Source organism: Struthio camelus, chromosome Z (assembly GCF_040807025.1).
Source record: "Struthio camelus isolate bStrCam1 chromosome Z, bStrCam1.hap1, whole genome shotgun sequence".
Lineage (NCBI taxonomy): Eukaryota > Metazoa > Chordata > Aves > Struthioniformes > Struthionidae > Struthio > Struthio camelus.
In genome coordinates, this window is record NC_090982.1 from 9,871,338 (window position 1) to 9,897,723 (window position 26,386).

At 43.8% G+C, this 26,386-nt stretch overlaps 1 protein-coding gene across 7 annotated transcripts in view; it reads left to right on the forward strand.

Moving 5' to 3' along the window:
* The first annotated feature begins 4,781 nt into the window (after positions 1–4,781).
* DGKQ (diacylglycerol kinase theta) overlaps positions 4,782–26,386 on the forward strand; it is a 113,084-nt gene continuing 91,479 nt past the window's right edge. For 3 of the 7 annotated variants that reach the window (XM_068928757.1, XM_068928758.1, XM_068928759.1), the window contains exon 1: positions 18,358–18,571. In XM_068928757.1, the coding sequence (XP_068784858.1) occupies positions 18,367–18,571 (205 nt within the window). In that variant the 5' untranslated portion in view covers positions 18,358–18,366. Of the gene's footprint in view, positions 4,911–5,721; positions 5,891–18,357; positions 18,572–24,632; positions 25,009–26,386 lie in introns of those variants that run through there. The other 4 variants (XM_009677664.2, XM_009677665.2, XM_009677663.2 and 1 more) reach the window with 4 other exon arrangements.

Consider the following 26,386-nt stretch of genomic DNA (forward strand, 5'->3'; position numbering starts at 1 on the left):
GGCTGACTTGGGTTGTCAGTTCCCGCTTCGACTTTTGCCTCTTGGCTTTTCCTCTGCTCTTGCATTTCTACTTCTCACCTAACACCCTTCCCAGGTCTCCTCGGAAAGCAGTGCTGGGAGGAGATGGACACCCCCTGCAGCAACCTAAGCCGCAAAGCTGACTGTAGGCTTTGGAGGGAGCTGCCTTTGCTATTTTGCTTCCCTGTACAAAAAGCATCCCACTTCTGAGTGCCAGGTCAGTCACTGCCAACCAGCCTATCTCAGGCCCACATGAGGCCTTTACCCACCGGTGCTTCTTGAAAGGGGTATTTTCTGCAGGACAGCAATAATCTCTCAGCTATCCTGGGCTGTAACCCCAGCTGAGCTTCGCTTGGGTCTCAGTACTCTTCCCAGCGACTGGGGTGCTGGGGCTGTGCCAGAGCAGGAGCAGCCCCTGGCGACTTTAGGGAAGTCCACGTTGGCAGAGTCGAGTACAACCACCACGTTGTCTTTCCCATCCAGTCCTCAGGGTTGTAATGCTATTGCATGAATCATTGGCTGTCCTTGCATACCTTGCAGGAAGACAGTCCTGGCTTGAACAACTCTGTGTGCTGTGTTATCGCAAGCTTGCAGTACAACTCAGGAGGACTGACAGCTCCAGGAGGCTGATGAAGCTGTGAAAATACGAATAAAATATTGGCAACTGGAAAATGAGTCACTTGTCATTTCTTCAAGAGGTGGGTCCCAGTTTGCCTACTTCCCTGAGCCAGGTGCCCTCCTGGCTCCAGCAGAAGTTACAGACAGCAAGTACTTCCTCATGAGGACTCTTCTGTGTGTGATATTCTGGAGCTGAGGAACAGATGTCTGTCTGACTTCCCCTCTACTGGGTCTGGCACAGCTGCTACAGGGACTGTTCTGGTAAAAGGGGTGGCAGATTTTGTGGTGGCAAGTTTCAGTTGCTCTGCTGAAAGATTTTATTTCTATGGACATAATTAACTCCATTAACAGCCGGTACCCCTGCTGCAGATTGTCTGATGGCTCAGGGCTTTGCCTGGCAGCTGTCTGCAATTTCCCTGCTCTGCATGCCACATCAGGGCCTGGACTGCAACTAAAAGACCTGAGGAGCCCCTTGGGAAGCCAAGCAAGCAGCTGCAGCTTCCCAAGGGGCTTGCAGCTGCAGGCAAACAGCACTCTTCACTACTAGTCCACACTGGTGGCTGAGCCCAGGGAGCACCTGGGGGTTATTGAGCCTGGGGGCACAGAGGTACAGGCCATGCCAGGTCCACCACTTCAGCCATGCCAGGTCCACCTGGTTCAGCCATGAACCAGGACGGACCGCCCAAGTAACAAGAACTGTGAATGTGTCTGCAGGAACGTAGAGGGGATGGTCATACCTGATAACACCATAGGGAACAGATTACCCCAGCTGCGCAGCTGGAGGAAAAACCTGCCAGAAGGCTTCGTAGTTGTAACGCTGCCCATGGGGACACACTACTCACGTGGGGACAGACAGAAGACTGCGGGCAGAAGAGCTGTGCTCCTCTTTCCATTGAGGCTGTCCTAAGAAGATGCTTTCGAACATTTCAGCTCAAACTGAGCTTCGGCCATGCACATTTCTGCCACCAGGAGGAGACGTTTCCCGCCGATTGGAGTGACACACTGGGTTATAATCAAGTGGAATTTTATTATTATATTGACCCTCAAGTACATGCTAAGGACTTAGGATTTCTCTCCAGATTTGACAGCTGCATGAAGTACTCGGAGCATATAATCAAAAGCCACAAACAAGAGAGGCTGAAGCAGGAGGTGGGAATTTAATGTCTGAAAACCGAATTAGGAATTTACAGTACGAGCACTCTTCAGCAGGAACTGAAGATTTTGCAGTAAGTGTCTCGCAGGAAAAAAACAGGCAATATAGGTGAATTATTCCATAAGAAGATACTAGGAGTAGTATATTTCACAGTACGTCAGTAAAGTATTGTCACAATATCCAAACACTAAGTTTTCCTGGACATAAGTAGACTTTTTGTATTGCTCTTGAGCAAAGTTTCTATTTTTACCTATGAATGCCAGCTAGTCCTTTTCAGCTACACAGCAGAGTAGCTGTTTCACAAGTAGGTTTGAATTGCTTTGTTTATAGCATGGACTGTAAGATTGCCGCTCTCCCAAAAGCTACACCTTGTAAAGCTGTAAAGCTTTGTCTGCTTAACAAAACGATAGAGCAAGTTAACAGTGCTGTTTTGAGAGCGCAGGGAACTGCTCTAGCACTGAAGCTGGATCTGACTTTGAGGCTGGCTCTCCTCTGAGCAGGGCATTGGGCTTCCAGAGGTCTGTCCTGTCCTAAATTATTCAGTGGAATAAATACTTACAAAACAAATTCTTATAACTAGTTGTAACACATATTTTTTCCTGAATCAACCCTGGACTGTACTGACAGAAGCTGTTTTAGTTACAGACGTGGTATTACAGACGAGAAAAAAGAAAACTGAAATGGAATGGTAACCAGGGACAGCAAACACAGACTCAGCACTTTCTAGACCAGGTTCTATTGTTCACAGGTAGAGATTGGCTTCTGTTTCTGCTTGTGTTTTCCTGATAATGGGGTGTTGACCTGCCACGTCAATGCTTTGCTGGTTAAGGAGCATGGGCTCCTGTCCAGCTATTGCAGAGAGCAGTAGCTGGCAAGCGGGGGCCTGGCCATTGACACCGCCATTTGCATGGAAGGGAAATCCAAGGTGGCCTGGAAATACTGCTGTTATCAAGTTGACAATGCAGTATTTTTTGTCACAGAGGTTCATGCTTATTATCTCTTAGCGTTGCAAGTTTTCACCTGCTGCTACCAGCCATACAGAACCTGTAATAACTGTTTGTGTTGTGTTTGACCTGAGTTTTGCCCTTTGGGTCATGATGGTGTGTCGATGGCATGTGGTGGTACTAAGCAGAACAGTGACTTTTCAGAGAAGAGATTTTGTCTATTTGTCTCCTGCATTTCCTACTAAGGACCAAGAAGTTAAGCATTCAGAAATAATAATTGATACTAAACCAGTAGCTCTTAAAGGAGAGACGTTCCAGGTCTGAGACTTAGTCCATGTAAACCTAATTGTGGGCTCAGTTTCTCTCCTGCCACTGATGTATACCTAAATGTGTAGTGAGAGGCTCATGGAGGATCCGGGAACATGATATGCGAGAAGGGCAAAGAACGAGGAGAGAGTCTTGGTCTCTTTAAAAATGCTCTCTGTTTCAATTATGTAATGGCTGAGTCTTTGAGGAATATCTTTAAATCAAAATGAGAAATGAATGTAGCAACATAGTGTATACTGAAGTTGGACAGTCTAGAGTGTTTTATAATTTTAAAAAAGCCCATTTTCCGCTTCATAGAGTCTTCACAATTGGTCTCAGGAAGATTATGTTCAAAGCAAAATATTTTTATTTTCCGGTTCCTATTGTGTTCACAGTGTTAATTCTCCAGCACTTAGCAAACAGAAACTGCAGGCTGTTATTCCACATGTGGGTGTTTCTGCACATTCTGCAGTTCAAAATGCACTGAGTTAGCTGCTCCATTCATAAGAGTTGCTGACCTGTTCCCTAGGTTCAGAGACAAAACATGTTAAATAAATTCATCTAACAATCCTTTGCAATAAATAAATGAAACCCTCTTTTTTTTCCCCCAGAGGAGTGATTGCTTAACTCTCAGCAAAATCCTTGTGTTCTTTGTCAGGAAGTTACTTCTGCTAATTTTTAATCGAAACAGAGCTGGAAGTAAACTGTTAAATGTTAAAAATCAGTGTGTTTGGAGGACACTTGCCTTGCATTTCACAGCATCACATTTCCCAGGGGACTTGACAAAAAGCTTCAGCTTCCTGACCTTTCTATGGTGTTACACCTTTTGCTTTCAACTCTGATATGGCTTATTTTTCATAAGTTTTGTTAGCAGAACCAGATATGTTCCAGTGGTAGCAAGAAATGCAAATGCTAAAATGCTGAACGAGCTCTGCAGTTCTGCCTGCCTGTGATAAGGGGCTCTGCTTTTTCCTTAGACTCTGATTACTGTTACTTACAGTGATTTTCAAAATGAAACTATCTTAAATGATGTCTGTAGCTTCCACCCGCCTAGAAGATGAATGTATTTCAACCGAAGCAAATGGCATTTTCCTCTGTTCTAAACCTCCGTACTGATATGTGACATGGTATGTTTTATGAGGTGTATACCTCATAATTAGTTTTCTGGCATTCGAGAGGATAGACATTTTAATACCATTTTTCACTTTCAAGCTTCTGTAGTCTCATGTATTATTTATTTTAACCTTTATCTAAAAAGACGTTTTCTATTTATCTGACTGTATAAAGAATCAAATCAAATACTGAAAGGCATACCAGCTATATTACTGGCAAAACTTGAAAGTAAGCCAGAACTTGTGTGTGTTGGCTTTCCATATCTGTTCTGAACATCATGCTTCTCAGGGGCAGCTGTAGGTACCTTTTAGTAAGTGTGCCCTTGATTTATTTCTAGTGTGGTCAGTATAACTCTCTTAAAGGCATTCTTGGCAGAGGGTAAGCTGTAAAGCTACTACAAAGCAAAAAGAAATGTAATGAAATGCTAGCTACTTACTAGTACTTCTTTCCAGCGTAGGTACGAGTAGTTGCATTTCCCCTTTGCCTTCCAGTGCAGGCAGTAGGGTGCACAAACATGACCTTCCGTGTCTCTTGAGTTGTGAAAGTTTGCAGGTCTGACGCAGGGAGCCTGGAGTGGTGAAAGCAACGTAACCAACCTTGCGCATCAGCTAACACAGCCGTGACAGGGACTGCAGGAGAGCACATATTCTGACTTCAGGCTCCCGATTATGTTATTTTGGAAGAGAAGCGAGATGCAAAGAACTCGCCGAGACAGTGGTACACTTGCTCAGCTAGCGCTGATGTCAGTGCCTTGAAAAGTACGTTATTTTGTTGCGTTTTTCTTCTGTGCTGCTTGTACCTTCTTACAGAAGGTTTTCCTGCTCCTCTGCATTTCCATGGCTAGGGTGGCAAAGTCCCCCTTCCCTCTTCTATGCACCGTATTAGGAGACTGTGGTTGCAAAGGGGTCTGTTAGGTTCTTTATACTCGTGTGACCAAGACTTGCTGGGCAACATGCCCTTCTGCACCCAGGGGAGTGCTGTGGACAACTCCAGTTGCCCACTTCCACGCTGTAACCATTAGTGGGCAGCAGGGAATAACTTTTCTGAAGAGGTTTCCCAAATTCAGACCCACTAACGTGAGCATCGTGCACAAAACCAAACCTCATGCTCTTGGGATATACTTTCAAACTGGGAACCAGCAGGATTTCCTCCTTGACATGCTTGAACAATAGTTTTGGGTTTTGTTTTCTCAGAATTGGAAGAGTTGCTGCTCTGCACAGGCTTCTCTAATAGCGTAAGGAGGGGAACCTGCGCTGCCGGGAGAGGGGCACACACCAGTGTAGCCCACAGTCCTGTGAGCTGTTAGGTGTTTACTGAGTGTCTCGTATTGCAGGCTGTCTGTTGTGTTGCTGATCCCGAATGTAAGCATCACTGATGGCTGGCTAATTATGTGTCATTAATAAATCAACAAATCACTTTGATCCTCATTTGGTTTAAATTATGCGGGCTGAGCAGTTTTTCCCTGCAACATAATTTTGGCAGAGAATGCAGGCAATCTGTTGAACTAACTTGAGCTCAGTAAGAGGTCAGGTAATAACCTTATGCACTTTCTGTCTTCTTGATCAGCAGTTTGGGAGAAAAGACTTTATACTGTTTTTAAGGACATCCTGTGCTTTAGCAGAATGGCACTGTGGAAGACGGCAATGAGACGAGGCAAAAGGGAAGAAGGAAGACATCCCTGACTCCTAAAATGACTCCGTAGTACCTGTCTGGTCCAGACTGGGAAGGATTGGCTAAAGTAAGTGTAAAAATTCACAATCACATTCACTGGGACACAGACCAGATAGAATCAATATAGTATGATGGGGGAAAGTTGTGTGATGAAACGCTTAAAGCAAGGGATAATAAAGGGAAACTGGTTGATCAGTGTAGGTGTTTGTGTTGGCTATTACTGACTGCACTTAGAGAAGTTAGTGAGATATATAAAACAGGTGGGTGAGATTCAGAAGAAAAGGAGAGTAAAGATGACTATAAACGAAGGATAACATGTTTGCAACAGGTTCCTGAGAGTGCTGAAGCTACGACTGCTCAGCAGGCTCACAAGTTAGGGCTGCACAAGAAGCTGAGCACTTTCAGAAGGAAAAGGACGAAAGGAAATGAAAACCTTACTTCCAGTTGTGAGTGAGGACTGGGACCCAGAAACACGTGATGGAGATATCTAAGAACCAAATGAAGATGGAGATGAGGAGCGCAATATAGTGCCCGGTCAGACCCAAGCAATACCAGTTGATCTGAAAGGTCCATCTGAGGCGTGTACTTGAAGAGACTCATATGCCCCCCTCCTTGCCAAGCTAAAAGGCATTTAAATAAACCTTTCTAGGGCAAAAGATGAAGTGGGGTTTTGGTTTTGCAGGAATGAGGGAGAAATTGAGAGCATCACCTTCTGAGTGACAGTGTTTAGGGTCCATATAGGGGAAAATATATTGCTGAATCACCCTATGAATGGTAGAAAGCAGCTATCTTTGGATATCTGAATCCAAAACACAGAGAATGGTCACCTTTGCTGCCATCTCAGGTAGCAAAAATGGAACTGTTGGAGTTAGATTACTTTCATGGGAAATAGGGGTGGTCTGGAGAAGCAGGCAAAAGGAAAATGTGTTTAGCGAAATCCAGTCTCAAAATACTGTTTATTTACACTTAGGAGGTATGCAAGCCATAAACCCAGAACTTGGATTGGAAGAAAAAACTTGGAATGCCACCACAACTCAGGTTTTGCTTTAGCAGGAGCAATAAGCTGTTCCTTACAGAACTTAATATTTTATATTATACAACAACAATTGGATATGGAAATGCAAGCGTCGTCTGTCTCAAGTACAGATGCAGTGGTGGCAGGAGGCATTGGACTGACTGACTACCTGTAAAGACAAACCATCCTCCTCTGCTAAGGCTGTACAACAAGATAGTGGTGGGCTGTAGTAGACTAGAAGATCAGGGTTAACATGATGAGCCTAGAAAATAAAATGTGCAGGAAGAACACAGTTATGCTTCTAACAGTGTTGGTTAAAACTGTAGTTTTCACAGATTATCTGGCCTGCGATGTCCTTAAGTCCGCAACAGTGCAGTGTCACGCCCAACAGATTTGTTACACAAAACACTGCAGTAATCAGTTTAAGCAATTATGAGATACATGGGGATAGAAAGTGCCAGTGTCCACAAACACTATGAGAAGTGTGTGACCCCTTTAGATAAACATCGGGACTTTCTGTTGGTTCAGATGTCACCAGCTGAAGTGATGGAGGGGTAGAAAAGCCACTCCCATCTAGGAAGCCAGTGCTTCATGAGCCTTTCCTATATGATTATCCCTCATTTTCCACATATCAATGTTCTTGTTTAAAAACACAACAGAAGAAAAACCCTATATCTCTCCTTTCCCCCTGGCTATTCAAAGCCCTATCTGCCTTTCAAATGTTTCATCTTTAGAAGTCACAGATGATTCTAAACTTTCCTTTTCTACTTCAAAGGAAATTTCATGTCATTTCTCTTTTTCAATGCCGTGTGTAGGGAGAGAAATTTTGAAAATAGACATCAACAGTGCAGCAGGTCCAGCTCAAGTCACAGAGGTTTTTGCCTATTACTGACAAATGTTCCTAACTATTAGTAGGAGTTCCACGATGATGAAGCCTATTATCTTCTGCATAGTAAAGGTGTTCAGGACCTATTCCCTTTAAAAAAGTACTGCCTGGAAGCTTGTCAAAACAATGTCTTAGTTCAAGTCACGGTTAGGATAACTCCTTAATTGCATTAGCTTTTCAAGATATGCTTGCTGTTATCGCAAAGAGCAATGCGTAGATTTCTGTTATGCTTCTGGACTGAACAAACAAAACGTATGCTAGAAATGATAAATGGAGCTGGAAAAACATTCTTGCTTCTGAGATGGAAAGTTTCATTGAACGCTAATACTGTTCCCAGTCAATACTGTCTGTTGCGTGCAGTGTAGTTTGAAAGCTCTCACTGCAAGCAGTTTTTGCTTTGAGAAAGGATCACCTAATTACCGAGTGATTAAAACAGTCCATGTCTAAGCAAAGGAATTGCTTATAGACCAACTGAGCACATGCCTATTGGGATGCATGATAATGGCAGTGAAGTCAAATCCTATACAGTACATCTATGTTTTCTTAGATTCTTACATTTATACACTTACACTCCTTAACTGTGGAAGAAATTCTTTTAAACTTACAGAATCTCAAGCGTGGTGCTTCAGGTGTGCATTCGAGATTGTGCATGTCCAAAAAAACATTGGCTTTGTCCTCAGACTTAGAATTAGTCTGTAAATTTGAGGATTTTGAGAGACTGTGAGCTTGATTTCCATGATGCTCTAGAAAGGATGAGGGTTTTGGCTCAGAATTGTGCTGCACTCTGATGTTATTTTTAGGTGAGCTTTTGGCTGGATCTAGACTATGGATTTCATAAGACTAAAGTCTCAGAATTTTGATAATTTCAAGTGAATGCCTCCCCATTTCTAGAACATCTGGTTTTGTACAATACACACATCTTGAAGGAAGTGGAAAGAGTATTTATTTGGACAGAACAAGAGTAGAATATGATATGATGCTTCAAGTAACTGCTGAGATTTTTTGAGTAAGCTGGGCAATGTTTTCTGAATTTCCATTCATGTTTTTCTTCCTAAGTCCTCTCTATGTACATTCTTCGCAGATGACACAGTGCCTTTGAAATTATTTCCATGAAGAATTTAACTAGAATTTTTTCCAGTAAATCAGTCTGTAGATTTGTTATCTATTTGTTCTTGTCTTTTTGAGACGTGTATATTTGAGAAGTGAAAATAGTATAAAGAAAACTCAACATGCTTCTAAAATTATTATTATTAAAAGCTAATTCTTCTTCTAAGTGCTACTATTAAAGACTAGAAGTTTGTCAGGTCTCAATAGTCGGCAAAAAAAGGTGCAAGAGAAATGATTCTCTCTGAAGTCCTCAGTGGGATTTGCAGCCGTTTCATAATTGTGTAGTAATGACCAAACAGCTATCTCATTTTCAGTTCACTCAGATGCTATAACTTTATCCAGTGCTTCTCAAACAAAATACGTTGTAATCTATACCTTAATTTTCTTTCTTGTAAACTGTCCGTGGTGTGGGTGTGGAGAAAAATGAGGAGCAAGGGGGAAGAGAAAAGCAAACAATGTTCTAAAAAACATTATCACCCTTATGTTTTGTTGTCTTTTTCTGTAAGTTTAATTCTCATAAGGTTTTAAGTTTTCCTGTTGTTTCTGGGGACTCTTTCAACTGATGGCTACTTGCTTGTTGTAATAGATCACAGTCACTACTGGTCCACCTGAAGCAGATTAAAAATTATTAGATAGGTCACTAAAGTTTAACTTCAGAGAAATAGTTAAATAACCTTCCAATTTTATTAAGCTTCCAATTAAATAACCTTCCAATTTTTACTTGTATATAAAGCATTTATATTGAAGTAATATTCAAGGTTTGATGCCCAGCCATTACACAGTGCCAGTATTGCATCTGTTGCACTTTTGGTTTTTCTGAATGCCTGGTGCATTTTGTTCAGCCAAAGTTTTGACTCTCCCTTAGGCAGCAACTAACTGTGCAGCACTAAGCACAGCAGGGTTAAGAGTAAAAAGAATAAGGTGATGGGCGGTATTCTGGAGTTAGGTCTTTCCTCAATGAACATGTTTCTGTAGCTTAATGTAGCTCTTATTAACACATTTTTCCCCCTAATTTGTCCCCATTCTCCATGAGTGCTGTTCCAAAATTACCATCGTATTAGAATTGCTCACCAGTAGCATGGATAAGCAGTGGCATGCCTATTACCATACAGTTAGTGTATACTGTATATATAGCGTATCACCATGTAGTTAGTGTAGTCAAAGAACTGAGCTAGTCCTTGCGAGATACAGAGACTTGGATGCAGTGTATGTGAGCAGCTGTCAGGGGCTGATGGCCCATATCCAAAAACTGAGGAAGACAAATCATCTTTGCCAAATAGATTGTTCCTGTGAATTTATTGAAACAATGTCTCTGTAAGTATGAGATGAACCAAAGCAATTAGCATTTGCTTTTAATAAACATATCACAGCCACAGAAGTAACAGGGATTTCTATAATGCCAGGAAGATTGAACACAATACGAAACAAAAATATATAGTACCATGTTAATGGAGTTGGTTGATTCTAAAACTCCTAGATTAAAAAAAAAAGTGTCTTAAAATAACTAGGAGAAACAGTTTCTTGTTTTCTTTCTCCATATTGAATAAATGTTGACTGTATTTCAGGAACTGCAATGTTATGCTTCCCTAGTATTTACTTTTCCTTTGGAAAATATCACACGAGGGAGGGAAGCCTTGATCCTTCTGTAAACAATGTGTAAAAGGCACCAATTTAGATTTATTAGAGACACCTGCATGGTGAAACCACGCAGAGCTAGCTATCAGTCTCTGGAAGATAAATCTTGAATGCCTAACATGATACTCAGTTAAGTGGAACATCTTAAACTGATATGCACTTAGAATTGTAACAAAATCCTGTCTCAGTTATTTAAGACACCTTTAAAAGCATTTTAAATAGCCAGTCTGTAACAATTGCTTTTCCTCTTCAGTTTCAAGCTCAGATGGAGAGTACAAAAGGTGCTGCCCCATGTGGACTATTTTAGCATTTCTGGAATAATAGCAATTCAATTTTGTTACAGTAATAACCAAGGTCAGGTGAACTCAACAGGAGCAAATTAAACTTGAAATACATGTCCTGTAGAATATAAAACCAGAAAGCAGTGATGGCTTGGGACCAAAAAATAACTTAAAGCGCAACGTCCCTGGCAACACTGCTTTTCTCCTAGTCACCTGTCTACGATTAAGAGGGCTCATAGCAATAACAGAGGTGGAGAAGAGATATTTAAGAAATATTTGAGATTTGCGTGCCTAAACTGCACTGTACTTGAGACTCACCATGAGGGACAAGGTCATTTCACTGTTTCTGTTTGGGAATGAGGGTGAGAACCCACCAGCTTGAGCTGGATAGTGTGAATTAACAGATTGGATTAATGAAAGGGGCAGGGAAGAGGGGGTGAGAATGAAAAAGAGGGCTGCAAGAACCGGAGCCAGATATGGCATGTTTTTCACGAGGGGAGAAAGCTCTAAATAAAAAGTAATGCTACTAAGGTTTGTAACCCTGGAGTGCAGTCCTGCTTCAGGTGGTGGGAGTGACCCAGTTTGGCAGCTGAAAGGGAATATGTTTTCATATTCCTGGAATTTAAGCGGGCAGATAGACCTTTTCTAAGCAAACAAAAGCCAGCAACCAACCAACCAACCAACCAGTCTGAAACTGAAAAAAATGGATGTGGCAGATAACAGACAGGATTTCTCACGGTGGGTAAAAGTCTCTTTGACCCTACCATATTAATACAACAGAAGAGAAAAATAGATGTACTGAAGTATGGTAACACTATTTTGCTTTTGTTTAAGAGTGTATTAAAAAAAAAGTTTTTCTCTCAGTTATTGCATAAGTGAGGCTAAACAGAATGAGACAAATGCACGGTGAGTTTTTATAGCTGCTACAACAACTACAGAAGACAGAGTAGTGGGGCATAACCTTCTCCTGAGCGTACAGCACAAAGCCAACTCTTGAATGTAATTAGAAATAAAAATTGTGGCTCTGCTTGGATTATTTATTGTCAGTTCTTTTGACTCCTAAATGATTGGCTTAAAAACCAATCATTTCATTAAAGAGTTGTTTAACTGGATTTCATTGTACTGAGTGGCAGGAAAGCACTGATACAATTTACTCTAGTACTTAAATAAGTAGAAATATGATGTAATATTGATAGCACAGCAAATTCATCTCATCCTACGTTAAAATGGGGGTAACGTGCCAGAACTCGTATTTCTCAAACTCGATTATTTCAAATGCTTTCCATCCATCAAAGTTTATAGTATATGCAGAGTACAATGAGATTACAGAAGGATAGAAATATGCAAATGATTCAGAAGATCAAGGCATAAAACTTGCTCCTTTTACAGAAGGCGCCTCTAGCAAGCCAGGAAACTTGGAAAAAATGAGGATTCTGCTGTATTGCCTGTTCTAGAGTTGTATCACTTGAGTTTAATGAGGTTCTAGCATACCATGTACTGCAAAATATTGTACCTCATACAGAGTATAAAACTATTTAACTGATATTTTCAGAGGCATCACATTTTGACCCTTTTTGCTAATCTAGCCAAGACATAGAAAACTGATCCTTCTAGAATTTTGCCTGCCTTCATCTCTGTGTGGCACTTCTTCGTTTTAAAAAAATGTGTGTCTCCAAGAAGCCGTATACCTGTGTTTGTTCCCCCTTTCAGTTACCAGACTGTGGAGCAACAACTGCTGCATGAATGAAAAAAACTCTCAAATTCACTGCACCTGGAGGATGAGCTAGATCTTCTGAAATAGTCCATTGAGACATGACGGATGACTCATCATTTAAAATATACGTATGTGTGTGTATGTGCACACGTGTGAGTGGGAGAGAGAAAGAAAGACTGAAAGAGCCACAAGCAATGATTTAACAGAGAAAATCCTCTGGTCTCTTTCAGCTCTCGATTCCATGATGACACCACAAAGGTAGAAATTATTTCTTCACCTACTCAGGAGTTATCTGTAGTCTATGCTAGAGTATGTGGGAAGGCTGGTTCTGAATGGAAGGCTCTCTGGAATTCCACAAAATCCATGTACACTGGAAAAGTTGCAGGAGGATTATCTATGGGAATATAGGAATTTTTGCAGTTAACCAATAATTCTCTTTTCCCTGTAATGTGCTTTGCCTGTTGATGTTACTGGACTATCTGAAATCACTCCCAAAGCAGACCTGAATGTAAAATTGACCGCTGAAGGAAAACAGTATTTTCTCGGAGATTACAATTTCTGAGAATGCCCCGACCCAGCCAACCTAACACCAGTTTTATCAGACTGAGCTGCCAGCCAGGAGCTGCTGTTTAAAACTAGTGATAATTCTGTCCCAGCAGAGCTATAGGAGACAAGCAGTACTTCTCTCACCTCCTATAAATAGGATCCCACTTCACATCACCAGGACAGAGACTATGACTGTGACCTTGACCAGTAACAGCAATTTTGCATGCTTTGCTGTGATTCAGCCCCTTGAAACAGACAGTTTCTGTAGTCTACCTAGGTTTCTGTTCTGAACACTTTTAAAGTAGATAACTGCTTTTATTTTTTTAGCTGCACAGATTCCTGCCATTGTAAGACTATGGACAGTTACGTGAGTTGCATATGACTCCATCCTCTTCGGCTCAGGCAAGCTGATGCTTCTTCTTCAAAAAGAGTTTAACTAGCACTTTTCATAAAGATCAGGATATGCCCTGCCTGTAAGGGCACCTTGGTAGTTAAAAAAATTGAAGTGCTGCTCCCAACTATCTTATCGTTCTTCTGGTGTTGGATAAGCGTCCTGCCTGCAGACATATAGGAAGTAGAAACCTCACCGTTAAGTCGACTACCTCTGAGTCAGGAACTTGTATCCAGTCCTTCTAGTGAGCTATGAGATTTACAGTCTGACAGCTCTGGTGAGCTCACTTTTCTCAACTGTCTAGGACTGCATGCCGGGAATACATGTGAAATGGAAAGAACGATTACTCCTCAACTGCTGTCATTTCCTGTGGCTGCTTGCAGCAAAGGTGGATATAGACTATACTGAAGACAGTCAGAAGATGGTTTAGCAGGAAGCTGTTGTTTCAAAGGGTCAAACGGGTTGCTCAAAGAAGGGAAGGTTTGGTGAGACACTTTTGGAGGACCTCTGCGAGCAAAACTTCATAGGCAGTACATCCTCATGTATTACTTGCAGCATATAAATGTGTATGTGGAGAGGCTGTCATGTAAAAAAAGCGAAAATGTTACATGTTCATTTACACCATAATAATAAAAACTAGCGTACCACAGGTAACTTCTTACAAGGAAACCCGGTGATTATCCTACAGCGGGAGTGCAATACTGGACCTGAATTACTTGTTCATTGAATGCATTTTCGCATCGGTGTAAGAGGATGTATTATTTACTTCCTCGGGGTTTTGAAAGAGTGCCAACTTCTGATGCTCTCATAAAAGCAGTTCAGTATAACTCCCTCTAACCACAGGAAAGAGCTGTTTGCAGGAGCTTCAGCTTTTTGACTGTGAGGCCTCTCAAGAGAGAGGAAAAGGACTATTCCGCACAAAGGAAGGCTGTTAAAGAGGTCAGTCTATGAGGAAAAGAAAGGCTGGACAGGCGAATGGAACAGGCAAGAAACAAAGCAAGAAGCTTTGTAGACAAGTTGTTAAAGAAAAGCAAGGGGAGAAGTCTCTTTAGCTAGGTGAGAATACAATAACCTGGGATGAGCACACAGCGAAGGGGTTTCCCCTCCTAAACGAGGACAGTTTCAGAGAAGGAATCTGACAAACAGGACTAAACTCCATGTAAATAAAGGCTGGTATTTCTAATCTAATTGCAACCTTTGTCATAAATCTTGGAACTACTGTTGAAGATTAACTTCCTGATATAGGCAAACTAGGCTTGGTTTAAGGCACTGAAGTGCGTATGTGAGAGCATGGCAGACTGCTTCTGTCAGTCCTAATTTCCTTTTCTTGGTATTCAAGAGGAATTTAATGTGCCTGTGTTCTTTCTGCATTCAGATGGCTTGTGTGATTGTCTAAACTCTGATCTGGTGCAAAAAGAGATAAAATTCAAGGGGCCATGTCGGTTTACACCAGCTGACAACACAGCCCATTTGTTATAAACAGATAGTATTTGTGTGTGTGTTGAATTCTATTCACAATTGAAGCAGATGAGCGTAACATTTTGAATCATAGGATCATGGGATAATTCAGGTTGGAAGGGACCTCAGAAGGCCACTCAGTCCATCCTACCGAAAGCAGGGTCATCTGTGAGGTCAGAGTAGGTTGCTCAGGGCTTTATTTCATCGGATCCTGAAAACCTCAGAGGATGGAGACACCACAACCTCTCTGGGCAACCTACTGCACTGCTTGACTGTCTTCTGGGTGAACAAGTTTCTCCATATATACAGTCTGTATGTCTCTTCTTTGAAATCATGCCCATTGTCTCTTGTCCTCCTACCATGCACCACTGGAAAGACCCTTGCTCCATCTTCTCAGAAACCTCTCAGTAAGTACTCACGGGCTGCTATGAGATCCCCCCCCCCCAAAGCCGTCTCTTCTTCAGGCTGAATGAGACCCAGTCCTCAGCCTCTCCTCACAGAAGGAGTGCTCCAGCCCCTGACCATCCTCGTGAGCCTCCACTGAACTCACTACGGTTTGTCAATGAGTTTCCTGCAGTGGAGGCCAAAACCAGATGCAATACTCCTGATGCGGTCTAACAAATGTGGAGCAGAGAGAGATAATCCTTCAGCCTTCTGGCTGTGCTCCGCTTCAAGCAGCCCAGGATGCTTTTCGCCCTGGTTGTTGCCATGGCACACTGCTGGCTCATGCTCAGTTTGCTGCCAGTTGAGACATCAAGGACCTTTTCTGCAGAGCTGCTCCCTTGCTACTCAGGCCCCAGTCTATATAGCCGCAAGGGGTTCTTCCTTCCCCGGGGCAGTGCTCATCATTTGTCCTTGTTGGATGTCATGAGGTTCCTGCTGGCCTTTTCCTACAGCCTGCCCAAGTCCCTCTGGATATCAGCTCTGTCCTCAAGTGTGCTGACTGTTCCATCCAACTTGGTGTCTTCTGCAAACCTGCCAAGAGTGTGCTTTCTTGCCTCCTCTGGCTTGTTAAATGGGACAGGTCCCAGGAGACACCCCTGGGGTTCTCCGTTTGTTGCTGACCTCCAGGTAGAGTTCAAGTACAAATCATTAACAACAACCCTCTGAGCCCAACCAGCTAACTAGCTTCTTGTGCATCTTGTTGTCCACCCATCTGGACCATAATAACCCAACTTGGATACAAGAATATTATGGGAGACAGTGTCAAAAGCTTTGCTAAAGCCAAGGTAGATGATATCCACTGCCCTTCCCTTGTACACAAAACTAGTTGTCCTATCATGGCAGGTAATCGAGTTGGCCAGGCATCATTAACCCTTGGTAAATACATACTGGCTATTTCTAATCACCTTCTTCTCCTTGATGTGCCCAGAAATGTGTTCCAAGAGGCCAAGGATTTTCCCAAGGATCAAAATGAGGCTGAGCAGCCTGTACTTCCCTGGATTGTCCTTTTGGCCGTTTTTTGAAGACGGGAGCTGTCATTGTGGGCTTCAGTTCATTCACTGTATTCAGAGGGCACATTCATCTTCCAGGGAAAGGGTTTCCCTTTGCTTCCCTCTTCCCTATCCTCCTGTATATTTGGGACTCCATAAAGCTCTAGAATATCTTTACTGTGTTTTCTAAATTACGCTTTTAGGAACAATTAGAACTATCTCAAAGCTTTTGCATTTAACTATTCAGTCCTTCTCTGACCTCAAAAAGACCTACTATGCTTTTTTTAGTCTCCAAGTTCTTTTTACTCGTTCTCTTAGAACTGGTCAAATCCTTCTTGTACCTTCTTGTATTCCTTATTAATAATACGGAAGGATATTAAGTAAGATCAGTACAGACTAGAAAGTGCTGAGAAATCTGATGACTGTAACATCTGTCAGGCAGCAGGGTGGTCTATCAAATTTCTAACCAAAGTACAAATAAATAATACTCAGGGCTAAAAATCTAAACTAATCTGTTTCTTTACTGTCGTGGCTTAATGAAAATAGCTGGACCCTGTTTTGAGCAGTTCAATGCAGATTTTCATTTATGATGTAGCTGAGGCCTAGGACACAATCAGGCAAGTGGAGATATTCAAAACTAGAAAAAAAAAAAAGAAGACGGAGTGAGCACAAAAGGACAAAGACATGGGCAGTGTTATAAAGCAGAGAGACTGCTAGGCAGAGATATTTATCTTTTCCAATAAAGGCGGAGAATGTTTCAGAGTACAAGGCAGAAAATCTATGGCAAATCAGCTTTTTCACACAATACATAATCAGAAAATTTCATGAGATTGAAACGCTTTGTGCGTTCCAACACTGTATTAGATATGGACAACAAAACTATCCAGTTCAAAGCAATGATAAGAAACTGGAAGACTGTTTCGGCTTCATACTTCTGAATGACAAACTAAATGGTAACCTATTTGCAATGAGGAAGGAGACGTTCTCACAGCCATTTCTTTTCTCTGCCTCATTGCTCCGGAGTTTCTTCCTGTGTATTTATCATAATGATCATAATGAATCAGCAGTGGCGATAAGGCCTTCGGGCCTGCTTTATGTGAGCCACAACCATATCACTCGTGCGTATTTACCACTAACAGTGCTTTAGATTTAAATACCTCATATGTTGGAGCTCATGATTTTTCAATGTTCTCCCACTTTGTTTACTTCTCTGATGCTCACCTGGAACTTTTCCTGTACATAATTTTTATCTGGGAGGAGTAAGAAGACTTTAGCAAATGAAGAGATCTCACTAGAAGCTTCTGAAAGAAGCAGAATTATATCATGCTAAGAATGAGAACGGAGGAATTTTGTATGACATTAGGCATCACTAGGAGCAGGCGACGGCGCAGCGTCTGGCTGCATCGCGCTCCTGACCTCCTCTCCCTGCCTCCCGCTCTCTGCAGAGACAAAGCCATGAATGAAGCCACTATCCCAACGACACTTGGCTGCCAGTGAGGGCGGCAGTGCCTGGCATGCACCCGCCACCCGACTGTGCTTCAGCCGGAAGGTGTGAAACTGCTCAGCAGGAAAAGCAAGATCTCCTCCCTAGCGCCTGGGGACTGTGGCCATAGTCCTTCAGCAGAGCTGGTGGCCTCATTGGACTGTAACCTCATGTGTGTTGGGACACGGGAGCTGGGTTTTAGTTTGGGGGTTTTCCTGGGCATCCCCTCCCAAGGGAAAAGGCAGGATAAGCAATGCACAAGCATCCATCTGTGCCCTCCGTATCTTTTGTTGGACCGTAGGCAAGGCTCTGCCTTCCACAGCAGCGACCAGAAGGACACAGACACAGCACGAGCGAAAGCCGTCGCGGCCGCGGGACGGAGGGAGGGAGGGAGGGAGGGAGGGAGGCGGGGTCGAGGCGCTGCTCCGCGCCGCGGCCGCCAGGCGGCAGCGCAGCGCCGCCCTCCGCCACCGCCCCCGCCGGGCGCCGCCTCCGCGCCCGCCCCGCGCCCGCCGCCTGCGCGGGCGGAAGCGACCGGTGGCGGCGGCGGCTGGGCCGGGAGCGGGAGCGGGGCCGGGCGGCGAGGAGGGCGGCATGGCAGACGGGGCGCGCTCGCTGCGCGGCGCCGCCAGCGGCAGCCCGGCCTCCAGCCCGGTGTTGGGCGGGCGGAGCCGCCCGCCGCTGCCGCTGCCGCCGCTGCCGCCGGGGCACGGTTTCCGCAGGGTGACCCTCACCAAGCCCACCTTCTGCCACTGCTGCACCGACTTCATCTGGGGGCTGGCCGGCTACCAGTGCGACGGTGAGCGGCGGCGGCGGCGGCTCCGCGCCAGGCCCGCTCGCCTTATTTTATTACTATTGTTGATTATTAGTAGTAATTATTAGTAATTATTATCGAAGCTGTGCGCCGGTCGGGCGGCGGCGGCAGGTGTGTTTGCTGTGTTTCGGACCCGGCGGGGCGGGCAGCGCGGCCGCGGGTGTGGAAGGGGGCAGGGGCGGTGGGAAGCCGCTGGTTCCCACGCGGCGGGGACACGCGCGGTTGGAGGGCAAAGAGAAGTTCTTCCTGCCCCCCCCCCCGCTTTTTTTTTTGTTAAAAATACCCGTCCCCTCCTGGAGACCCCCCCCCCCCGCCTCCTCCTGCTCCTCCTCCTGCCCCCGCCGTCGGTCGTGGCCCGCAGACCGACCGCCGTCGCGGCGTTGAGCCCTGCTGCCGGCCCATAGCGAGCTCCTACATGGATGAGCTGTCCAGTCGGGTCTGGAGGCATCGCTCGCTGCCCGACGCTCCTGCGCGCAGGTTTATTGCGGCGCCGCTCAGCCAGGCTTGCAAGCCTTGATTTTTTTCTGTAGCGTACAGCCCTTAGTGAAGGACTCTCTGCTTTTCTCGCCGCTTTGCTCTTCGGAGCTGCCGCTTCCTTAGGCACGCGTGCGTGAGAAGGCGACGTTTGGATTGTGACATGAACGATTTACTCTCTTACGTTGCTCTTGCTTTCCAAAGCCTGGTTATTTTGCTTTCGACTGAGCTGCAGATTTCCTCAGACTTGGCAAGGAACAAACGGTCTAAATGAGTGGGTTTCTGTGTGTGTGTGCACGTGCGTACGCCTCACAAATAAGAAAATACAGAATACGTGAAGTCAGCGCATGGAATAAAGAGAGCCAAGTTCTCACTGGTAGCACAGGTGGTAGTGAAACCAATCTTACGTATAAATGTCTAGATCTAAAGGTACCTCGGTGCTACTCAAATAAGTTAGCTGGCTGTTAGTCAAATAATACTTTGGGAAGTAGTGTCATTGTTTTGTGTCTTCAGGTGTTATATTCTAAGTAAAACCTCAGAAACGACTCTGAGCTTTATAGATGCAGAAATTCCTATTTCTCTCAGTCTGGTTTTGAAGTTGGCCAACAACATCACAGCTCTTCCAGAATAAGATACAAATGCTGGATCAGAGTGATATTTATGCCATAAATCTCTGCTGCCTTAGGGATGCAGCTGTAAAGGCTTTGTCTGGCAAAGCTGCTGCGATTCAGATACGCACACTGTGAACGTGGGCTGGCCACACCGCGTCTTGTCCATGTAGGAGTACCTGGAGATCTTCAGACAGCGTCTCTGCAGCCATCTGGAGAGGCACGTTCTGGACATCCTTTGGTTGGAGTCTACTCAATTTGAAAGAATGTCCTAATAGGAGCCAGACAGGGAAGGGTGTGTGACTACTCTGGCTGAGGCTTGGTTTAAGACTGGGAGTTAGACCAACAGGGAGATTGTCTCCTTAGGGATGTGGAAATAGTCCCCGAGGGGAAAAGGGAAGGGAGGCAAGACCCTTGCACCCTCAAATTTTTTAGTTATTTCTCTTGTTGGGGCAAATAACGGAACCTCCCTGACCTTGGAGATTTCCTTCAGCTCAGTTTTGAAGGAAGCGAATAACCTATGAAATTCCTCAAAAGGTCTTAATGCTTGCGGTTGAAAAGAGAAAAACAAGTTCCTCCCTCTTCTGACAAGATTGGCTTGCTTTTGATGTGCTTTAATCTAAGTGTAAAAACTGCAAGGAGGTAAAACCACACTAAAAGTTTACTTCTACCCCATGATCAGTTCAAATTTTCAAGACTTGCCCTTACTGTTCTTGAGCATGTTCCTTGTCAGTCGTGAGGCCTTTCCGTGCAACAGATGTGTCTGATGTTGAGCTGCAATGTGACTTTGCTGTTTGAGGTGCTACTGAGTGCGTGTGACTTTGCTGCATTTAAAAATTAGACTGCACCAGGTAACTTTGAATCCACCTTGGGAGCAAGCATGAAGAACGTTTAAAAAAATTGTGGGAAAATATTACTATTTAGAACATTGACACGATGAAAGATGCAAATTATTTACTGGTCTGGATTTAAAGGATAATCTAATTTTTACTGAAGAGAATTTATGCTTTTCTTTTCCCCCTGACCTTCTAACAGTACTTGAGGGGAAAATATCATAGTCACCATGAGTGACTATGCGAAGAAATGATGGGGATTTTTGCATGCGTGAAGAGAGCTTTGGTAGCTGGAAGACATATTTTGCGTTGATGGTGTTCTCCCAGATTTGAGTCCAGAAACTAAATCAGGTGGGAGGTAACTTGCCACAGGAAGTGCTAAAGCAAGTAATGCAATACCAGGTTTTGCTTAGCACTCTTATGTATCATCTGTGTTTTTGCCTGAGTCTGACTTGGTGATGAATGACAGAGGCAATAAAGAAGGTGTTGATAATCCATCGTGTTTGAGAGCGGATGAGAGCTGCAGCTTGTTCCTTGCAGGTTTCCATGTCAGATGATCTTCCATCTAATCCTGCTTAGTTTTAATATGTTTAAGGGTTCCTGGATCATCTTCTAGGCTAATACTCTCTGAGGGTTTTTTGCTTTTTTGTTTTTCCATTTCCATTCAGATTTTCTCTGGTAACCAGTTTCCCACAGACCATGATTCTTCCAGTATTGGGTTAAGATATGTTCTAAAAAGCCACCTGTTCTTTTCTTGCAGGTCTTTGGTGAATAAATGCTAGGCTAGTTAATTTTTCTGATAGACTAGGCGCGTTGAACTCTAGGTTTTTCACTTTAAAACATTTTCTGAAGTATTGTACTTTAGTCTCATTTAACAGCATTTTCTTTAAAACTTGGATAGACTATTTCAGGAAGAAGTGGCATCAGCACTTCATGGGGGTGAAATTACTTCTCTATTCCTGTCTTATTTCTGTGATCTTTGCATGCACTAGCTGTTCTCCCCCCACCTTTCCTCTTCCCCTTCCAACAAGTTCAGACTTTTTCTTGCCGGAAACTAGTGCGTTCAGGTAACACTTTCCTTTTGCCTATAGCTGGCCTACAGTCCTCGTTTCTACATATAGAGGTTTGTATTAAAATGTGGTTGGGAGGTAGTGTATCATATTCAGTAATGCATGTCTCTGAGTGATTGCTCTGTCTTTTTTCTGCTTTTTTCATCAACTTCTTTTTTTTTTAGTAGTGATTTTACTTTCATTTCAATGTTTTCATTAAATAATCTAGGATAACATTAGGCTTCGTATCCTGGGGTTTTCCAGTTGAAATGACCCCATTAAACAATGAATCTGCATTGACATTTGCTTTATAACAAGTTCTTTTTTTTTTTTTTTTTTTTTAAAACAAAGGGTATTTATTACCCAAGCGCCAACACTGTTCTTGAGCAGGGGAGTGTGAACTGAAAACTTAGTGTAGTCCCATGCAGGATGACATGCAAGGTTGTTAGTTCATGTTTTCCTCCTGGAAGTTTGTGACAGATGTTTCTGGTGACTTTTTGGCTGTTCTGAATTCCAAGCCCAAGGACAAGGAATTTTCCTCCGTTGTCTCCTGTGCCTTCTCCTCTGGGCAAGCTCCCTGTGGCTTGTCTGTTTTTTCCTCTTCTGTTACCTCTTTAGTTATGTGCTCTTTATAGCTCGTCTGTACTGGTTTTTTTTTTTTTCTGCTTTCTGTCCTGTCGTGTACCAAGTTCTTCTCTTGATTTGGAGCCCTTACCTTGGGCGGGAGCTTCTTTCTGTCCCCTCTGTCCTTGGATGACCTTTGCTGTCTGCTTATGTCACGCCTGCCTTCCTATGTCGTTTCTAGCATGCATTTCATCACCTCAGAGCCTTCCTTCTGGGCCGCTGGTTGCTCATCAGGTCTTCCCCGAGGTGGCCCGCATAGCCTGTGACTGCTCACATAAATCCCTTTGGCAGTACTGCTCCCCTTGCAGCACCTGTAGAAACCAGATGAGTGAGCTGTCTTCATGTTTTCACTTTGACTTACGCTGCATCAGCTGCAGTGGGGAGAGGGCAGGATGCATGTCTAGAATATGGACCCTTCCAAGTGATAGGACTGTACGTTCCCATCGCCTCTTGTCCTTTTTTCTCACTCGTTTAGTGGTGCCTTTCAGTTTTGAGAGAAGGATGTTATGGAGCGCTCCCAAGCAGAAAGCAAAAACAGATCTTTGGACGTGCAATGTGATAAGGAACTCACTGGAAGTATAGATCCTTCTCTTTTTAAACCATGCTGTCACAGTATCCTTCTTTTTAAGGCATGTTGTTGCCTACTAATCTTTCACTTGCACAGTCCCATCAAGTTACTCACTGAACCACAGTCAACCCTTCATTTCCCTTCCTGTTTTTATTTGTGGTTTTTTCCCCTCTTGACGCTGGAGGATTTTGCATGTGTGTATGTGTCTTGATACATGTATCAAGAAGAGCATATATGTTTGTAATTTTATGTATATATTTCTTGCTTTTTCCCTATTTAAAACTGAGTGTGAGCAATTTACTTGGAGGTAGGTTCAGAATTACAAATACATTGCACTGATACTACTCACCTGTTCAGCTTCTTTTTAAATACCACTTGTATGATATTGATGTCACGCCTCTTGCTATGTAAAAATAACATTGTTTAGCGTCTCAAGCAACTAAAAGCAAGAAGAATGTGACTGGATTTGACCACAATCAGTCCCTAGAGGTTTTCCATGCAGTAAATTGTCAGAGACATTCTGGTTATTTTTCAAAGCAGAGGTACTTGGATGATGCTGAATGATTTAAACCTCTAGTGTTAAAATACGGGCAGCGTATTGTTATGTAGGGTAGTTAATTAGATTACAGTAATAAGGAAATAGAGCTTCCAGTTGAAGGGTAAAAATCTGTAGAAAATAATCTCTATTCCTCACTGCATTTCTTCTTCAGAATGTGTCATGTTTTAGTGTCTTGGTTTGTTGTGATGTAATTCAGGAAATGACTCGATCCTTTTTCTACAGTACTTTCTCTGCAGTATGTGGAGATAAGGATTGGTGTACCTTCTTAGCCAGTGAGCGTAGGAGTATTAACTATTAACCAGTTCTTTATATGTTTCGCAGGAAAATAATTCCTCAGTACTGGAATACTTGCATGATTAGGAGTTTCAAAAGAAGGCAGAAGAATGCTAGGAAATTGCTAAGATTCCTTCAAGTATAAGGGGACATGAGGGAAGGATCTGAATGTGAAGTGAAAATGCTAATCCTGTTTGAGACTGTGGAAGTTCTGTCTTCAGAATAAAAATGTCTTTTGTGAGCTGAGAAAGATTTTTTTTTTCCCCAGAAGTTCCTGAAGATGCCAGAGTAAATGTAAATCATTGCAAATACAAAATTGCCTGAGAAGCTAATTATGGCTAGAAATCCTGGAGTATATCCACTGCATGAAGAAGGCGTTAGACTTGAGATAGAGGTGTGGCCAAGCAGCTTGATTTAGGGAAAACACCTTTGTAAAACTATACCTCTTAAAGCATGGTTGATAAAGGGTATTTGGAAAAGGTGATTTTAAACTTCCTGGATGTTCACAAATCCTCAGAGAATTTAAAACTCTTAAGATGGCTTCTGCAAGTGCACAGAATCGCAGACTAGTTGAGGTTGGAAGGGACCTCTGGAGATCTAGTCCAATCCCCCTGCTCAGGCAGGGTCGCATACAGCACATTGCCTGGAACTGTGTCCAGATGGCTTCTGGATATCTCCAGCGAAGGAGACTCCACCACCTCTCTGCGCAACCTGTGCCAGTACTCTGTCACCCTCACAGTCAAGAAGTTTTTCCTCAGGTTCAGATGGAACTGCCTGTGGTTCAGTGTTGTGTTTGTTGCCTCTTGTCCTGTCACTGAGCACCACAGAGAAGAGTCTGGCCGCATGCTCTCGACACCCTCCTTTCAGATACTTGGACACACTGAGGAGATTGCCTCTCAGTCTTCTCTTCTCCAGGCTGAACAGGCCCAGCTCTCGCAGCCTTTCTTCAGAGGAGAGAAGCTCCAGTCCCTTCATCATCTCTGTAGCCCTCCGCTGGACTCTCTCCAGTAGTGCCATGTCTCTCTTGTCCTAGGGAGCCCAGAATTGGACACAGTACTCCAGGGGAGGCCTCCCCAGGGCTGAGGAGAGGGGGAGGATCACCTCCCTCCACCTGCTGGCACCACTCTTCCTACTGCACCCCAGGACACCATTGGCCTTCTGGGCCACCACTGGCCTTCTTGGCCACAAGGGCACATTGCCGGCTCATGCTTAACTTGTTGTCCACCAGGACTCCCGGGTCCTTCTCCGCAGAGCTGCTTTCCAGCAGGTCAACCCCCAGCCTGTCCTGCTGCTTGGGGTTCTTCCTCCCCAGGTGCAGGACCCTGCACTTGCCTTTGTTGAACTTCAGGAGGTTCTTCTCCGCCCAGCTCTCCAGCCTGTGCAGGTCCCTCTGAATGGCAGCCCAGCCCTTTGGTGTATCAGCAACTCCTGCCAGTAAGTTGCTGAGGAGGCATTTTCTCCCTTCATCCAGGTCACTGATGAATAAATTGAACAAGTTGATGCACAATATATGGGTGGCCGCAGAGATAATTGCATGCAGCAGAGGACTGGTATTATATTAAGACAGTTTGTGCCTAGCTTGTATGCAAGTGAGCTGTGTGCCACATATCTACATCCATTTCTCGGGAACTGTCATTGATGGTAATGACAGCTCTTCAAAAAAGTTGTTGCAACACTTTGGTTTAGAATAATCTCTCACAGACAAAAGAGCTCGAGAGACAAAGGCAGATTTTCCTATCAGCAGGAGATAGATGTCAGCTGTGCTCGGACTCCAGTAGACTCTTGGAATCCTTGCTTGTGTGCTTATCCCAATAACCTGAAATTTACAAGGAGATGTACTTTCTTCTTCTAATTCTGCAGCTTCCCCTGCTCTGTAGATGCAGGGGAATGCCAAGAAGGTAAGGTATTGTTGGGAAGGTACAGTTGAACAAAGGGCTTTTCAGTGTTACTTGGAAGGAGAGATGCGGATGAGAGACTTCACAGGCGTTGTTGGGCCACGGCACGGCAGCCTGGTGCTGATCTTGTCCCAGGGGGAATTACTGTGAGAGCCCTCAAAATACAGTTGGAGAGTATGATGCTGCTCTCTGCTTGTTTCCCATCCCATTACGGGGGTCCGTGCTTTTTTTTGTCGGGCTGGGGGGCGGGGAGGACTTGAGAAAATGGCACTCCCAGTTGTGTGTGATGCTCCCAATGCGCTGGATGGTGGGGGGGGCGTTAGCTGTGCAAGCTGGAGTTGCTGAACGAGAAGCCAAGCACGGGACTCGGACGAAGAGGCACGAAGACAGAGACGCAGGCTTGAAAGCAAATGAAATGCTGAAGGCAGTGTTGAGGGCCAGGGAAGACCCTGTTTGTGTGATCACGGGGAGGAGATAGGTTGTCGATCCTGACTTCGCAAACTGCAGAGATAGGGCTTAACAGCAGAACTTCATGAATTTTGAGAAATGAGCTTTTGACACTTGAAATACAACATCTACTGCTCTGATGCTTTTTTTCTTTTTTCTTTTCTTTCTTTTTTTTTTTTTTTAATGGAACAATTCCCGTTTCGGCTTTTGTGCCATTGGCTTGCGTAACTGTAGCTTCTGTTCTTAATGGTGATGAAAAGAAGTTAACCAGTGCCTCATATGCCCAATTTTAGCAGAGAATATCAGACTTCCTCGGGCAAATCCTTTTTCAGAAACAGGCTGCAGTATAAGGGAAAAATACTACAATGTTAAAAATATCCCTTAATACAGTTAAGTACTATCATGTTTATTCTGGTTTTCACCTCTCTTATTCTATTCCTCTTATCTTCTCTTTGCTCCAAAATGGCTCA